The sequence below is a fragment of the Bos indicus x Bos taurus genome, chromosome 6, assembly GCF_003369695.1.
Source record: "Bos indicus x Bos taurus breed Angus x Brahman F1 hybrid chromosome 6, Bos_hybrid_MaternalHap_v2.0, whole genome shotgun sequence".
Taxonomy (NCBI): domain Eukaryota; kingdom Metazoa; phylum Chordata; class Mammalia; order Artiodactyla; family Bovidae; genus Bos; species Bos indicus x Bos taurus.
In genome coordinates this window covers 36,872,779-36,891,563 of record NC_040081.1, presented here as the reverse complement: position 1 = coordinate 36,891,563, position 18,785 = coordinate 36,872,779, and the positions used below count along the sequence as shown (strand labels likewise).

The window sequence follows — 18,785 nt, the reverse complement described above, 5'->3', positions numbered from 1 at the left end:
CTAGTGGAGGTGATGGAATTCCAGTGGAGCTCTTTCAAATCCTGAAAGATAATGCTGTAAAAGTACTGCACTCAATATGCCAGCAAATTTGGAAAACTCAGCAGTGGCCACAGGACTGGAAAAGGTCAGTTTTCATTCCAATCCTAAAGAAAGGCAATGCCAAAGAGTGCTCAAACTACCGCACAATTGCACTCATCTCACACACTAGTAAAGTAATGCTTAAAATTCTCCAAGCCAGGCTTCAGCAATACTTGAACCGTGAATTTCCAGATGTTCAAGCTGGTTTTAGAAAAGGCAGAGGAACCAGAGATCAAATTGCCAACATCTGCTGGATCATCAAAAAAGCAAGAGAGTTCCAGAAAAACATCTATTTCTGCTTTATTGACTATGCCAAAGCCTTTGTCTGTGTGGATCACAATAAACTATGGAAAATTCTGAAAGAGATGGGAATACCAGACCACCTGACCTGCCTCTTGAGAAACCTATATGCAGGTCAAGAAGCAACAATTAGAACTGGACATGGAACAACAGACTGGTTCCAAATAGGAAAAGGAGTACATCAAGGCTGTATATTCTCACCCTGCTTATTTAACTTATATGCAGAGTACATCATGAGAAACGCTGGGCTGGATGAAGCACAAGCTGGAATCAAGATTGCTGGGAGAAATATCAATAACCTCAGATATGCAGATGACACCACCCTTGTGGCAGAAAGTGAAGAGGAACTCAAAAGCCTCTTGATGAAAGTGAAAGAGGAGAGTGAAAATGTTGGCTTAAAGCTCAATGTTCAGAAAACGAAGATCATGGCATCTGGTCCCATCACTTCATGGGAAATAGATGGGGAAACAGTGAAAACAGTGTCAGACTTTATTTTGGGGGCTCCAAAATCACTGCAGATGGTGACTGCAGCCATGAAATTAAAAGACACTTACTCCTTGGAAGGAAAGTTATGACCAACCTAGATAGCATATTCAAAAGCAGAGACATTACTTTACCAACAAAGGTCCGTCTAGTCAAGGCTATGGTTTTTCCAGGGTCATGTATGGATGTGAGAGTTGGACTGTGAAGAAAGCTGAGCGCTGAAGAATTGATGCTTTTGAACTGTGGTGTTGGAGAAAACTCTTGAGAGTCCCTTGGACTGCAAGGAGATCCAACCAGTCCATTCTAAAGGAGATCAGTCCTGGGTGTTCATTGGAAGGACTGATGCTGAAGCTGAAACTCCAATACTTTGGCCACCTCATGCAAAGAGTTGACTCATTGGAAAAGACCCTGATGCTGGGAGGGATTGGGGGCAAGAGGAGAAGGGGATGACAGAGGATGAGATGGCTGGATGGCATCACTGACTCGATGGACATGAATTTAGGCAGACTCTGAGAGTTGGTGATAGACAGGGAGGCCTGGCATGCTGTGATTCATGAGGTCGCAAAGTCGGACATGACTGAGTGACTGAACTGACTGAACTGAAACGTCAATTCCTCCTCCGTATTATATTCCAGAGTCCCCTAGGAAGCCTTCCTACCCAGAATGGTAGAACTAACCACTCCCTCCTCTGGGCCTTTACTTACTCTAAACATATTACATTCAAAGTTTTTGTAAAGAGTGAATATAATCATGTATATAGAACTGACCACACAGCAGATGTCTTCTATTATAATTAACTGAAAAATTAAGGTCATAATACTGAATTCATAGATTGTTAAGCATATTAGACATAATACATACTTTCAAATCTAGTACATTATAGGTGTTCCATGAAAACCTATATAATTCCAATTCTTATTATTTTGAATAGGTCTCCTTTTAATGAACAAAGGCAGAAACTCTGGAATTACTCTTTGTTAGTATAGAGAAGATAAATTACAGGGAAGTATTTCTCACAGAAAAAAACAAGCAGAAATTTGCTAAGCATGAAATGGGTGAAAAGAGGAGAGGAATAGGTCACAAACTTTGATTCTCGAATAATTTCATCATGTACAAAGTGAAATTAGTAGGTTTCTAAACCATTCTTATCCACAGATGCTTTAAAATTAAGAGGATATGAGTGTGGGAAAGGAAACTCTAAAAACATCACTAGATTATGCAGAAGCCTGATGTTCCTGATCTGTTTGGCAATGAAATTGCCTCCTAAAACCACAGAGGGCATCTTCCAGGAAAGAAACAAGACAACCTTTTCAGTTACTTTGTCCTTGATCTCCTATTCTTGGTGTAAAAGAATCTGAAAGAAATTCACATAACCCATATTGAGAAAAATGTCTCTAGAAAACTCATTTGGGGGGAGGTAAGAATATAAAATTCTCAGACCATCAAAGATTGACTTATTAGAGTCATATGTTAGGAGGTATTTCTCTACTCTTTAAAAAAAAGAAAGGTTTTACTTGTATTAATATTATTATAAAATTATATATAAATTTTTATCCATGATTTAAAAGATATGAAAAACACATGATAGTTTACTAAAAAACACCCTGAAGACTCTTCAACTTTTCACATTAGGGATTCTTTGTGTTTAAATCTTCCCCTTTTACTGATGGACCTATTTGCAGGGCAGGAATAGAGATGCAGACATAGAGAACAATTTGTGGACATAGCAGAGGAAGGAGAGAGTGGGATGAGTTGAGAGAGTAGCCTTGATACGTACACCCTACAGTGGGTAAAACAAATAGCTAGTGAGAGGTTTGCTGTGTAACACAGGGAGCTCAGCCCAGTGCTCTGTGACGACCTAGAGGAGTGGGATGAGGGGCAGGGTAGGAGCAAGGCTCAAGAGGGAAGCAATAAATGTATACTTATGGCTGATTCACACTTTTATATGGCAGAAACCAACACAGCATTGTAAAGCAATTATACTCCAATTAAAAATAAATGTTTAAAAAATCTTCTTTTTCTGGTTTTTAACCTGAACTTCTCTTACAAGCTTGACATCATCTCTGTTTTTAAAACCTGTTTGTTTTTCTATTGTTTTGGCAATATTTTATTACTTATGGGCCTATAAAAAAACAAAATTGCAAACTTTTAGAGCTTTAAAAAATCATCTCAATTAACTTTATCAAGAAACCTGAGACCCAGACAAGTTAAAGAGCTTGGCCAGAACCTCTTAGAGAATGAAAAAGAAGGCTGGCTCTTCAAAGTCTGCAATAGCATTTTTAAATGTATATATAAGCTGTTCTGAGGACCCAGCAGTTGTGCAGCTCTCTGGAGCTAATAGTAAAATTAAGTGTTAGTTGCAGCCGCCACAGGTGTAAGCACTATTAAAGTAGTGTTCCTTCATTCACTGTTGCCCATTTACTGAGTACTGAGAGACTTCACTTTCACTTTTCTCTTTCACGCATTGGAGAAGGAAATGGCAACCCACTCCAGTGTTCTTGCCTGGAGAATCCCAGGGACGGGGGAGCCTAGTGGGCTGCCATCTCTGGGGTCGCACAGAGTTGGACACGACTGAAGCGACGCAGCAGCAGCAGCAGCAGCAGCAGCAACAGCAGCAGGAAAATACAGATGGAAACATGAATAAGACCCATATGGACTCAAGCATAGCACCCACGCATTGTATTGACAAACAAGAACTATATGCTCAGAATTAGTTGCTGTGGATGGACAGTTGAGTGCTTACTCATTAACAGTTTATTGAATATTTATTTACTCTATAACAACTCTATGGGTCTAAAATGAAACTTTTTTAAGTGACATTAATGTTTACCAGTAGACTATTTTTTAAGGAGCTGAATTTTGTTGCCTAATTTATTGAGCAATAGGATACAAAGTTTGGGCGATTTTTTTTTTGTATTTCTGAAATATTCTAATTTCATGTCTTAACTTTTAAGAAAACTTCAAACGAGTTCCTTTTTATGGCTGAGTAATATTCCATTGTATGTATGTACCACAACTTCTTTATCCATTCATCTGTTGATGGACATCTAGGTTGCTTCCATGTCTTGGCTGTTGTATACAGTGCTGCAATGAACATTGGAGGACATGTGTCTTTTTCAATTATAGTTTTCTCAGGGTATATGTCCAGTAATGGGATTGCTGGGTCATAAGGTAGCTTTATTCCTAGTTTTTAAAGTATTATCCATACTGCTCCCCACAGTGGCTGTATCAATTTACATTCCCACCAACAATGCCAGAGAGTTCCCTTTTGAGTCAGGTATAGTGAGGTGGATGAACCTATTGCCTGTTATACAGAGCAAAGTAAATCAGAAAGAGAAAAACAAATATCATACATTAACGTATACATATGGAATCTAGAAAAATAGTACTGATGAACCTATTTGCAGGAGAGGAAAGATCCAGACATAGATAATAGACTTGTGGACACAGTGGTGGAAGAAGAGAGTGGGACAAATTGAGAGGGCAGCATTGAAACACACACATGGCCATATGTAAAGCAGGTAGTTAATGGGAAGTCACTGTATAACACAGGGAGTTCTACTCGGTGCTCTGTGACAACCTGGAGGGGTAGGATGGGGGAGGGGGGAAGGCTCAAGAGGGAGGGGATATATGTATACTTATGGCTCATTCATGTTGTATGGCAGAAGCCAACAAAATATCGTAAAGCAATTATCCTTCAATTAAAAATAAATTGAAAAAAAACCCTTATCATCAACCCTTGCTTCCCTCCAATAAATAATTCCCTTCTTCCCTAGACTACATATGAATAAATAATTGAATAGTAGGCTTCCAATGAAATATAATTCCCAACTTCTCAATGACAGATAGCAATGGCACAAGATCAGCTTTTTATCTGAACCTTTACTCAAGGGAAAAAATATTTACAGAGCTGAAAAAGTCAAAATTGTTGATTATACTTAGTAAAATATAATTACAAATATCCAAATAAACTAGAAGTCAATATAATAAAGTCCACCAAAACTGGATACAACTGGACACAAATTTTCTTATTATATGAAAATTTTCATGTAATTTGTGGGAAGAAAACATAATGTTCTTTATGCCTCCATACATCCTCTTAGAGTGTTTATATTTTATGATCACAACTCATTCTCCATTTCAGTTTAACACTAAATTTATTCCCTTTCTGGATACAAATTTTACAAGGAATTTGATCATGTTGACCTTTTGGTTATATCAACCAAGGATTAAACTAATTCAAGAATGGAAATAGTGTGGAAATGCTACAGATCAAGCCTCACTGATTCAAGTCATTCAACATGCTAATTCTGACAGCTGGAAAACCTTACTCAGAAAAAAAATAAGTGTCAGCAGCATGTTTGACTATGAAAAGCTGGAAGCAGGAGTCTCTTCAAAAATCAGAATGGGGATTTCTCAGTGTCTTAGCGTCAAGAACCCGCCTGCCAATCTAAGAGACCCGCAGGTGCAACTAATCCTGTGAGCCACAACTACTGAACCTGTGCTCTAGAGCGGGGGGAACTGCAAATACCGAAGCCTGAGAACTCTAGAGCCCGAGCTCCGCAACAAGAGACGCCACTGCAATCTGAAGCGCAGGCATTACAACTAGAGAAAAGCCCAGCAGCAACAAAGACCCACCTCGGCCAAAAATAAGTAAAATTATTCAAAATAATTAGAATGACGCACTATACATCTCATACTTTACAGAACCGTCTCTACCACAAACCATTTTATCCTCTCATCTCTGAACATGCCAGACGTGTTCTTTAACCATGAATTCACAAGCCTTTACTCTGAGTAAGCCTTGCGATCAGTAACCTCTTGAGCGAGTGTGTTAAACAGGGAAGGAGTCCATAGCTTACACCTGGGGTCGCCGAAGACAACACAGCAGAAAAGAATGTTTTTCTTCTCGTGGCCTCTGTGTCCCCTGTTAATGTGTAGCGGGTCATTGTTGGGAAATACATCCTCACCTGACATTCCAAGAAATGGAGGGCCTCACGGTTGTTTTATGGCTCAGTCACTAAATGCATGAACGTTCCATCCTGTCGGAAATCACTGACGCAGCCAGGCTGTGAAGTCCTTCTCAGAAACGCTGCCACCGTGTGGTAATTTGGAGGTATGACCAGAAGAGCCGTGTGGGTCATATGGTTCATCTCAAGATGGCTGGGCTCCAGCAGAATCTATTCCTATAACTTTCTAACTTCCTATTAAATCATTCCCGTGGGCACAGAGTAAACCATAGTGAATCCTGTGGAAATCTTGGGGTTTTTTTTTAGGATGTGTGCGCTTCCCTCCACTACATTGACAATGTGACAGTTATGCGGGTAATGTGTTTAAAGGGAAACAACAGTTTTTAAGAGCAGAAATAAGAAATCTGTTTTTGCAACTTTATAACCTATGTGTTTTATATTTTATACAGATAGCTGCCAATTGAGTTGTTAAAATGTGTGTTTAGAACCCACAAATCAAAAACATCAATTTATTTGAAATGCATCCAATTTAAAAGAGACATATTCCACCTGCTCCCCACCCTCAGCCCACCACCAAATACCTACAAACCTATGGATTTAATCAATTAAATTTTGATTTTTTAAAAAATTATTTTTGATTAAATAATCAAAACATTATTTAATTAATATGTATATTAAAAGCAAAATTGGGGGAACTTCTCTGGTGCCCCGGGGTCTAAGGCTCCACACTCCCAATGCAGGGGGCCCGGGTTTGATCCCTGATCAGAGAACTAGATCCCACATGCCACAACTAAGAGATCCCACATGCACCTAGCACCTGGTGCTGCCAAAGAAAAGTTTTCTAAAAAGCAATTTTGGTAAATAGGAGCTGACATCCTACATAGGGCCATTTATAATAAATAGGCTATTATAATAAATAGGGCCATTTATCTTTACTCTCACCTTTTGCATGATTCTTACAATGGAAGCGTGAGATAAATGAATAGTGCAATCTCCATTTCACAACTGAGAAAGGTAGATGAAGAGGTTAAGTAATCTTGAAACAATATTAAATGTTTAAAATGAACTCAGAGCTCTGCTACCCCTAACTTCTGTTCCAATATTCAACCTTCATCCATAATTTTCTTTCAAACACCTTTTAAATGCCCATTAAAGTTTTTTTTTTAATATAGAATTTTTATTTTCTTATTCAGTAACCAATTTTATATATCCTGAGAGAAAAATTAGAAAATGACAATTAAGAAATCTAAGCCAGTCCTTCAGAGACATGCAAATTATCCTGTTGACATACAGTATAAAAATCTTATATCCGATCTCATTACAATAAACCATTCCATTTAGAGTTAATACAAATCATGACTACCTTTTTCTCCTAAAAATCTTAATAATTGTTAACATACAATTAAATATGGTTAAAATATGCAGGGTATTTGCAAATATGTGGGAGGTATTTTTAGTTTTACACATTCTAATTCACTTAAATCTCTCAAAAACCCCACGAACTCTGCATTTGACAGATGAAGAAACAAGTATAGATAGGCTAAATGATTTGCCCAAGGTCACACACCTAATTTGTGCAGAGTAGAATTCAAAGCCACGTGCTGGCTCCTGAAACAGCACTTTCAAGCAGTAACCCTGCTCGGTCATAAACTGCTTTACTTCTGCCACACTGAGAATAAATTACCATTCGTTTATTTTATATAGCAGTTATCAGATCCATCAGCTCCAAATAATTCAAACCATGCAACAAAAATCCATGTCCTTGAAAGTCATTGTGAATCCAATTTAATGAACGTGACTGGGGATTTTAATGTTTCTAATACCATTTGTCTACATGACAAGCTGCTGCACACTTGAAACTCAAAATGAAGCTTAAGTAAAAATGGAGGAAGGGTATCTGAACTCTTTGTATGTATCTGAACAATAGCCTGGTGCCTCTTAAATAAGTATAATTCCGTTGCATATATCACATTAATCTGTTATTTAAACCAAAAGAAACAAGACTATTCTATTTAATTTTATCTAGGACTAATTTAGATAATATTTTCTTCTAACTCAGAAATAAACCCTTTTCCCTCCCTCTACGTTTTCATGGGCCCTCTAGATGCCCTTCCAGGATGCTGGAAGTCAGTGCTATGAACAAAAAAAGATAGTTAGTGATATTGTACATAAGTAATGTTTTAACTTTAACTAGCAGGGTAGTGGGTGTTTGTGTGCGTGTGCGCGTGTGTGTGTGCCTGTGTTTGTTCTGTGACCACAAAACCAGAGGGGGAAGTGTGGGAGCAAGTGGGCTGGGTAGTGGCAAAATGCCCCATGACACATCTCTCCGCCCCCTGTGTAGGTGGAGAGCATCTGGAGCAGCCTTTAAATTCTGGGAGATCCTGGTTGTCAGCAGCAGGGAGAGCAGGCCAGGAGGGCAGCACTGAGCACTGCATCAGCATCACAGGGGACTGGACTCTTCTCGCCGCCGCAGACCAAGGTAAGCCTGCAGTTTGCTACAGACTCCTGTCCTCTCTGTGCGCTGCCTCATTTCATTGGGAAGGTCAATTTGTAAGGAAAAGAGTATAATGGTAAACACTGTTAATCAGACTTGAGTTGTTCTTGTCTTTTGAATATGCATGCCAGATCCAGGGCTGATGTCCTGCAGGAAAGGTGGCCGGTTATTTTGAAAGACAGTCGAATATAAAACTTGAAAATATTTCCATGGAGTCCTCAAAAGAATTGAGACTACTTTTTTCAGTCAGGAAATAAAAGAAAAATTCTATGCCCTTTTGGGATGATTGTATATACATCATTTTAAATGAATAGATGACCATGGGATATTTAAAAGGAAAATGCTTTTTAGTATTCATATAACCTGACGTTAATGCTAATTTTTAGTGATTTGATTTATCCCTTTTTCAAGGGAAAAAAAAAAAAAACCCTTTCTGAATATTTTCACCTCTGTATTTAGCTATTAAAATTTCACCCAAATATCTATATGATACTGTTTAGACTTACAAATAGAAAAGCTGTTGACTTCAGTGTTTTCTTTTTCATTTCAAACTTTTAGAATACCTTGACTTACTAACCTTAGAGACAGCTACATTACACCTAACTAATACCTTTTAAATAATTTAAAATCACATTTGAAATGCATGTTGGAAAATGGAGACAGCAAGTTTCTCTTTCTTATTTTTATCTTCTCTCTTCATGTTTTTCTTCTCTGAAAAGTAAATATTCTCATTCTTGCTTTATTATTTTAATTCAATTACTGCTGATCTGTTTTTAGGTTTAGATAGCTGGAGATATCAGGTAGTAATGGTGTAATCTCTGAAACTCTAAATGTTAAAGTCGAATAAATATAGATTTGTAAAATTCCTCTCTCCCTTGCCTAATAGTGAGAGATGGAAAATAGAGGTGGCAGTACAAATATTAACTCAAAAGATCATAATATTAAAAAGAAATTAGTGGAGTGTTTCCACACAAAATACATATTTATTTGTGATGATTTTGTAATGTGGTAGCCTAAAAAAAGTATCACTGTTTTGACCTTAGAAAAGATAAAATATTTCTTACAAAATATTTTGCAGGAAAAATCATTACCATGAGAATTGCAGTGATTTGCTTCTGCCTCTTGGGCATTGCCTCCGCCCTTCCAGTGAGTACAACTGAATCTTTTTTTTTTTAAATGTCCTTAAAATAAATGAATTGTGTGTTTCAATGTTGTTAGGAACACATTCACACTGTAATCTTTCTTCACCTTTCTATTTCAAAGGTTAAACCGACCAGTTCTGGCAGCTCTGAGGAAAAGCAGGTAAGCATCTTTTTGGTTTATTATATAGTTATTTATGCAACTTCTGCAAGATGTACTACAAACATATGACAATTTTACTTATTTGCACAAATAAATAACTGATAAGTATTTATTGTGTGCCTGCTATGCTTCTAGTGCAGTACCAAGCATAGAATTGCTTTTAATTAATACAGTCTCTTAAAACTAAACTAGATTTCTTAATACAATAAAATGATGCTTTAGGTCAATCATTTCTATAAAATGAGTTCTGTGAAGTTGTGTGACTTTTATTTCCATGAGTCAACTTAGTTCTAGAAGTAAAAAAATCCATCTTTCACTTTACTTAATGGCAAGCTAAGTTTAAAATTCACTTCACGTATTGGAGAGTTGGCATAACCATAATATTCACAGTTATCTCTGAAGATATTTGCTAAGAAACCCATTATCTTTAAAAAAAAAAACACAGCATATTTATGCTGTTTGTATCTATTGTGCTTATCAGATGACTTTAGATTTTTCTAACCAAACATAAGACCAAATCAAACTCTTCATAATTATTCCACCCAGCACCATAGATGTACCTGTCCCTCCACAATAGGTGAAACCATGCCAGCCAAACAACAAACGGGTATTGTCCCAAGGAGCTTGAACAAAAAGGCACACAGGGTTCAATTCCAGATAAACAGAATAAAGGCCAATATAGAGCTGTCTGAGGTCACTGCAGTTAGATTGCTCAATGAAGATGTTAGGAGAAGTACTGCTGTGGGTGTTTGGATATGCAAATAGGCATGTGTAAGTGTGTCTGTTTTCCAACTGATCTAAGAACACAAGTATTGAATCACAATAATAAGCCAGAAAATTAACATTTCCAGAGAAAATAGAGGTCACACTCTTTAAGGCAAGAATTAGTGCCTTTTTAATAGAATAAAATATGGCACATGAAGCTATGGCAGTGTAAGTGGTTAAATGTTAATTAAGAGATAAGTGGAGAGCAGAACCTTCTAGAATCCTAGAAATGTAGAGCTAGTAGGAAGTATGGAAAGTCTATAAAGAGACACCCCTGAAGATGAAAACACTGGTTATCTATGAATGATATGATTACTGAGCAATTTTAGTTTGTTTTTCTTATCTGTATGTTCTTCATATTACTTTTTAAAAATTATAAATTTATCTTATAAATACAGATAAAGAATGATTACATCTATCAGAAAATATATTAATTATATATCAATTATAACATTTCTGTAAATATTATATATATATTTATATAAATATATATTTTAAAGAAAAAAATAGGAACCTTTGAACTCATCTACAGCAATAGTTTTCACATTTTTTAGTTGAAGAAAACCCTTCTTTCAGCAAAAACCTTCATAGAAGTCCAATATGAAACTGCTCTGGTTAGAGCCAGACATGGGAAACCCAACATGCTACTAACTAGTTTCCTTCCTTTCTTCCCCTCCTTGCCTGGGAAAGAATTCTTGGAACCCCTAGGGTAACTCTTCTCAGTGACAGAGATGTGAAGTGATTGCCTTGGGCCATGCAGCCCACCAGATGACACTTATTCAGAGCAATTTCCACTCCTCTGCACTAGCATCTTATTGCCATTTCCCAGATAAATAATTTGGCTGAGTGAAAGACCATTCCATTCATGTCTTTGGCAGCTTACAGCAAGAGAACTTTTATGCAATGGTGTTGATACTATATTTCTGCACTGTCCACAGGTAGCCATAAACACATGTGACTGTTGGACACTCACAATGCAGCTAGTGCCAGAGAAGATAGTTTTCTTTATTAACTTAAATAGCCATGTGTTTCATGGCTAGAGGATACCATTCACGACAGCACAGCCTGAGAGTTTCTTCTTCCATAGAGGAAGGAAAAAAGGAAGACCAGTGCTAATTAAGGGCACCTCTGCTTTAGTTGTGTTTCATCTGAGGAATTTCAGCTATCAGACATAGAACAGGAAGGCAGTGTATCATCAGTGTGAGGAGCCATTGGATTTAAACCCTGGCTCTGCTACTTACTATCACTTAACTTTATTGTGGGCTTCCCATCTGGTGGCTCAGATGCTAAAGAAATCTGCCTGCAGTGCAGGAGACCCGGGCTTGATCCCTGGATCAGTCAGGAAGATCCCGTGGAGAAAGGAATGGCTATCTACTCCAGTATTCTTACCTGGAGAATTCTGTGGACAGAGGCTGAAGGAATAATAATGATGATGATGATACTCATCTCAGGATTAAATGAATTAGTATTTATAAGTCACTTTGAAAGTGTGCCTGACTTACAGTAAGTGCTGTTAAATGAATCTATCAGAAAGAATAAATTATGAAAGGTATCACTAAGGTTCTAATTGACTAAATAATGCATATTATGCTTATTTGTCAAGATTGGAGAAGAACAGTTGTTATTTCAGCTTATCACTTAGAGACCCCTGTTTCTTTAAAAATAAGAATGACAAATATGCAACTCTCTTTTGTAGCTTAACAACAAATACCCAGATGCTGTAGCCACATGGCTAAAGCCTGACCCATCTCAGAAGCAGACTTTCCTAGCACCACAGGTATTTTTCATTTTAATTAACTCTAAATATTAAAATTCTCACAATTAAAGAACAACCACTCCAAAAAATAGCCACCAAGCAGGCCATTTGGGCTGGTTAAATGGATCTTCCCTGCCTGTTGGGCTTCCCTGATAGCTCAGTTGGTAAAGCATCTGCCTGCAACTTGGAAGACCCGGGTTCAGTCCCTGGGTCGGGAAGACTCCCTGGAGAAGGAAATGGCAACCCCCTCTAGTACTCTTGCCTGGAAAATTTCCATGGACTGAGGACCCTGGTAGGCTAAGAGTCAGACAGAACTGAGCAACTTCACTTCACTTTCCTGCCTGTTTGTAAAAGTGAGCTTAGGACACCAATTGATCTGTCAGGTTGTCTTCCGGCTTAATCCTTCCACAATGAGGCTAGAAAAATAAGACCTGCTTTGGATGGAAACAGCTAACTTTTGAATAAAAAAGTTACGTTGTATGATGTGCACTGATTTGTGTCTTTTCTTCTTCAGAATTCTGTGTCCTCTGAGGAAACTGATGACAACAAACAAAATGTGAGTCTTTGCTTTGATTCTGATGTCTGTTGTGCCTTAGACTCAGGAAGGCACTCTTTCTCCTAATGACATTGCCCAGGTTCAAATTCCGGCAAAATTCCACTAGCAAACCCTTCAGGAACTACTTTTTATTGGGACTATTAATAGGGATAAGTTAAATTTGCTTTCCTTAAGATTCTATTTGAAGATGCTGAGAATCTATAAGAGAAGTTAGATAAATGACCCAGGATATTTGCAAATCAGAAGTGTGATAGACATTAACTGAGCTATAGTTTCTACACATGGATAAGAGAGTCACCTTTTGATTATCCAGGCTAATAGGGAGGTGATTTTAGTTTTGGGGGTGTGCATTAATACATGGATTCTCTGATCCCCTGAGAATTTTCATTTCAAATAGAAAAGGTAGTCTCACAATTATGTATCTGTATTTATTGGATCATTGAAATTTGGTAAATTAGTGTTTATTATGAACAAGGAAAAACAGTGTCATTGATACAAATATTATAACTCATACGTTTGGCTTGAAAATATCTGTGAAAATCGTTTTTATGAGAAACCAAGAAAAATGCCTTAGAATAGGATTCCATTTACCCTTGTGTTAAAGGGGAAATTGGAATAAGCTCATTTTAGCATTTAAAAGCCATTAAGTGCTTTGTTGTGAATACAAAGATTCTAAAACTAAATAAAGATAGTAAAATACTAATGCACTGTAAAGCCTAAGGGACAGTAAAAACCCTGACACCCATTTTTCTGGCCATCTTGATTTCTAGACCCTCCCAAGTAAGTCCAATGAAAGCCCTGAGCAAACAGACGATCTAGATGACGATGATGATAACAGCCAGGACGTCAACTCTAATGACTCCGACGACGCTGAAACCACTGATGACCCTGACCATTCCGACGAGTCTCACCATTCTGATGAATCTGATGAAGTTGATTTTCCCACTGATATTCCAACAATCGCAGTTTTCACTCCGTTTATCCCTACGGAAAGCGCAAATGATGGCCGAGGTGATAGTGTGGCTTACGGACTGAAGTCAAGATCTAAGAAGTTCCGCCGATCTAACGTTCAGGTAAATCTTGAATAGACACATCAGATGGTTATGATTAGAGCCCAATTCTAGGAAACTAGAGTCTGCGTGCTCACGTACGTGTTCATTCAGCAACTATTATTACTTTAAGATCACTGAATACAAAACCTTTCCCACTTGGTTTTTGCGCTCAAGTCCATATAATTTCTCCTTAATTTTGTTTCTCAATCACAATGCAATTTTTCCAAATCCTGCTTATAAAGCACTTATTGTATTCACTTTTTTTAATTAAAAAAGACTTTGGAAAAGAGTAATTATTTTCACAATATAGTGGTCATATCTTGAAGTTAAACACATAAGAACTGGAGAGTTGCAAATCACACTGACTTTATAGTCAAAGGATCTGGATATGGCACATAGCCTTGCCATTTACTATTGACTTTACTTTTAACTTTCGATCCATTTTCTCTTTATGTAAAACAGATAATGAGACCTACCTCATAGATTTCCTCATATACATAATTCATGTACTTATTAAACTAAAGGAGATGACATAATGAAAGAACTTGGTTTTTTAAAAGGTAGCATGCTAGTATTTTCTTTTCTCTTCTATTTTTGCTTCAGCCAAATTTAGACATTTTTATAGACTTTGGTGTGGAAGTTAGAAGGCATTAGAGAATTACAGTGCTTCCCTTCCTAGCTGTTCGTTGAATTCTTCTCCTGTTTGTGCTGTGATTCAGAGTCCAGATGCCACAGAGGAGGACTTCACATCACACATAGAGAGTGAGGAGATGCATGACGCACCTAAGAAGACGAGTCAGCTGACTGACCACAGCAAGGAAACCAACAGTAGCGAGCTTTCCAAAGAACTCACGCCAAAGGCCAAGGATAAGAACAAGCATTCCAATCTGATTGAGAGTCAGGAAAATTCCAAACTCAGCCAAGAATTCCATAGCCTTGAAGACAAGCTAGACCTAGATCATAAGAGTGAAGAAGACAAACACCTGAAAATTCGTATTTCTCATGAATTAGATAGTGCCTCTTCTGAGGTCAATTGAAAGGAGAAAATACAATTTCTTACTTTGCTTTTAGTAAAAAGAAAAGGATACATTAAAGCAGGGTGGGAGACAATATGAAATGCATATTTCTCAGCTTAGTTGGTGAATGTATATGTGTGTAGATCTGGAAACAGATCATGTTTTTGATCATTAGTTTAATGTGTGGCTTCATGGTAACACCCTTCTAAACTAAAAGCTTCAGAGTTTAGTCTATGTTCTTTCCACATACAAAATGCAAACCATCACAGCATTTTAATGTTTGCTACCCTTTTAGGAATAGAAATTCATGTAGAAGCAAACAAAATACTGTTACACACTTTTAAGAAAGAATATAAAATTTCATGTCACTATGATCTTTTGTTTTTTAAATTAGTATATATTTTGTTGTGATTATTTTTTCTGTTGTGAATAAATCTTTTATCTTGAATGTAATGAGTCTGGTGCTATCAGTTGTGTTTCTTATTTGGTTTCCTACAGTTGCCTAGCAATTATAAATGTAATCATTTTAATTACATTAATATGCTGGACATAATAGAGAGCAATCTAAGACCTTCTGGGTCAGTTATACAGACTCTGACTGAGCTAAAGTTCCCGTCGAGGAAAGAAGAGTCAAGCAGGGGTTGATATTCAATCAGGAATGCTCCAACCATGCAGGGCTCCATGGGTCACTTCCACTCTATGAAAGCAACCTTTTTCTAATTTTCACAACGCTAATAAAAAGTTAATAAGGGCTTCCCTGGTGGCTTAATGGTTAAGAATCCTCCTGCCAATGCAGGGGACATGGGTTCAATTCCTGATCCAGGAAGATCCCACATGCAGCCCGAGCACCACAACTACTGAGCCCGCATGCCTAGAGCCTGTGCTCCACAGCAAGAGAAGCCGCCACAAGAAGCAGCTCCTGCGCTGCAACCAAGAATAGCCCCCACTCCCCACAACTAGAGGTGGCCCGCGTGCAACAACCAAGATCCAGGGGCCAAAAAAAATAAATAAATCTTTTTTAAAAAAAGAAAAGCTAATGAGTGCCTAGATGCAACAACAAATCAATTTCACTGTTTCTTATCATTCTCCATCAATTCTCTCAATATTGGTTTCTTGCCCTTGGATGACAACTTGATAGTTTCCATAGCTATTCTGATCATCTGTAGATATTGAACAAATAGTCCTTTTTTTATTGGAAAAAACCTAATGCAGTTTCAGCTAATACTCAAAATTTTCAACTTCATTCAAAACTAAAAGTTCTGGAAACCTGAAGTGGAGCACGTGCCTTTATTTCATGCTTTGCTCCTCTGCTCTTCCTAAAACTAGAAACCCCATTGGAAAATTTTTAATTCTTTATTAAACAACTCTTGGGATAAAGTGGAAAATTTTAAATTGCAGAATTTCTTTAAAAGTGTTGTAATGAAATGTAAAGTCAATAGAGTACACTTAAACTGGTGATCAAAGAAAATCCATAGCCTTAAATTCTTGCAGCAACAACAAAATAAAAGAATGAAAATAAATATATAAATACATTGAGTTCCCATCTTAAAAATTAGAAAAAAACAACAAAGGAAAATAAAGCATAAGGAAGGAAATAATAAAGTTAAAAGTAAAAGTAATGAGGTAGAGAACAGAAAAGCAATAGAAACTAATCAATCAAAATGCTGATTCTTTGTTAAAAAAAGCAAATCAGCACAACAGATAAACCCCTAGCTGACCCAATAAAGGAAGAAAGGGAGAAAACACAAATAAGAAATAAAAACAAGGAGATAACCAAGGACATGACAAAATTTTAAAAATCAAAAGTGACTCACTTTGTACAAGTCAAACAGAAAATCTAGGTGAATTGGATTATTTCCTAGGAAAATACAATTTACCAAAATTGACTTTGCTAATCATAGAAAACACAAATGGAAATTTTCTATAGTGGAAAAAGAAAAAGTTATCAAAGAACTATCTGTAAAAACTAGGCCCAAATGATTTTACAGTGGAATTTTATCACAACTTCAAAAACTAGATAATCTCAATACCATTTAAATTGAGGCAGAAAAGGAAAACTCTCAAATGACCGTTATAAAACAAGTATTACTTTGACACAAACCTGGTAATGATTGCAAACACACACACACACACACACAACTATAAATCAGTCTTACTTGTGACTGGCAATGGGAAAATCCTAAATAAAATGCCAGCAAACAGAATCTAAAATAAGTTTAAAGAATGCATCATAATCAGGGGGATTTATTTCCAGACAATGATGCTTCAGTATTAGTAAATTCATTCCTATAATGGACCATATCATTAAATCTAGACAGAAAGCTGTCATATGATTAGATCTCCATCCGAATACTAGCATCATTATTAATGGAGAAGCATTACAGGTATTTCCATTGAGAACAAGGACCAAGTAAGCTTCTCCTTTCTCTCTGCTATTATATAACATAGCTTTGGAGATAAAGCTAGCAATTATAAGCATTTAGAGGCATAAGAAGTGAGAAATAATTTATGTTTTTATGTAAACTAATACTACACTTAGAAAACAGGGAATAAGTACTAAAAATAACAACTAACAAGTTCTGTAAGGAAGCATGATATAAAATTTAGCTGAAAGCATATTTACTAAAACACTAAGTGATCATTTAAAATATATAATGTTATTAATATAGAAACAAATAAAGATAAAACACTTAACAGAAAATGTGCTAGAACTATTTTGGAAAACTGTGAAACACTCCTGTAAACCAAAAAAAAAAAAAAAAAGAGGCCTGAAACAAATGGAAAGGCTCTGTTTATTCTTACACAGGAAAATCCATCATTAACATATCAATACTCCCTTCATAATATATAAATGCAATGTGATTCTAAATAAAATAAAAGTCATTTTTCCCTGAAGCTATGCAAGCTAATTCTAAAATCCATATGGAAAAGTAAACATACAACAATATGAAGGAAAATCCTGAAAAATAAAAGCAATAAGAGAGAACTAGCCCCATAAAGCCTCCCTAATAAATACACTGTGGTATCAGCAAATAAATATATGTGTTGTTGTTCAGTTGCTCAGTTGTGTCCAACTCTTTCTCACCCCATGGACTGCAGCATGCCAGGCTTCCCTGTCCATCACCATCTCCTGGAGCTTGCTCAAACTCATGTCCATTGAGTCAGTGATGCCATCCAACCATCTCATCCTCTGTCACCCCCTTATCCTCCTATCTTCAATCTTTCCCAGGATCAGGGTCTTTTCTAATGAGTCAGCTCTTTGTATCAGGTGGCCAAAGTATTGGAGCTTCAGCTCCTTCCAGTGAATATTCAGGATTGATTTCCTCCAGGATTAACTGGTCTGATATCCTTGCCATCCAAGGGACTCTCAAGAGTCTTCTCCAACACCACAATTCAAAAGCATCAATTCTTCGGCACTCAGCCTTCTTAATGGTCCAACTCTTACATCCATACATGACTACTAGGAAAACCACAGCTTTGACTAGATGGACCTTTGTTGGCAAAGTAATGTCTCTGCTTTTTAACATGCTGTCTAGTTTTGTCATAGCTTTTCTTCCAAGGAGCAGCGTCTTTTAATTTCATGGCTGTCGTCACCATCTGCAGTTATGTTGGAGCATAAGAAGATAAAGTCTGTCACTGTTTCCATTGTTACCCCATCTATTTGCCATGAAGTGATGGGACCGGATGCGATGATCTTCATTTTTTGAATGTTGAGTTTTTAGCCAGTTTTTTTCATTCTGCTCTTTCACCTTCATCGAGAGCCTCTTTAGTTCCTCTTTGCTTTCTGCCATAAGGGTGGTGTCATATGCATATCTGAGGTTATTTATATTTCTCCTGGCAATCTTGATTCCATCTTGTGCTTCACATAACGTATTCTGCATAGAAGTTAAATAAGCAGCGTGACAATACACAGCCTTGACATACTCTTCTCCCAATTTGGAACCATTCTGTTGTTCCATGTCTGATTCTAACTGTTGCTTCTTGACTGAAATAAATAGGTAGAAGGAACCAAA

General features: G+C 37.0%; 1 protein-coding gene and 1 long non-coding RNA gene across 3 annotated transcripts in view; one reads left to right on the top strand and one right to left on the bottom strand.

Moving 5' to 3' along the window:
• Positions 1–6,014, bottom strand: part of LOC113894152 — a 55,842-nt gene extending 49,828 nt beyond the window's left edge. Inside the window, exon 1 of the long non-coding RNA XR_003511485.1 lies at positions 5,832–6,014. This is a non-coding gene — a long non-coding RNA (uncharacterized LOC113894152). The remainder of the gene's footprint in view (positions 1–5,831) is intronic.
• Positions 6,015–8,207: 2,193 nt separating this feature from the next.
• Positions 8,208–15,225, top strand: SPP1 (secreted phosphoprotein 1). 2 transcript variants are annotated; one of them, XM_027544114.1, is made up of 7 exons: positions 8,208–8,310; positions 9,404–9,471; positions 9,589–9,627; positions 12,089–12,169; positions 12,663–12,704; positions 13,475–13,777; positions 14,476–15,225. In XM_027544114.1, exons 2-7 carry the CDS (start codon positions 9,418–9,420, stop codon positions 14,791–14,793), a joined length of 837 nt encoding a protein of 278 aa, XP_027399915.1. In that variant the 5' UTR covers positions 8,208–8,310; positions 9,404–9,417; the 3' UTR covers positions 14,794–15,225. The 2 variants fall into 2 exon arrangements, with proteins under 2 accessions (XP_027399915.1, XP_027399916.1); XM_027544115.1 differs by lacking the exon at positions 12,089–12,169.
• The last annotated feature ends 3,560 nt before the right edge of the window (positions 15,226–18,785 follow it).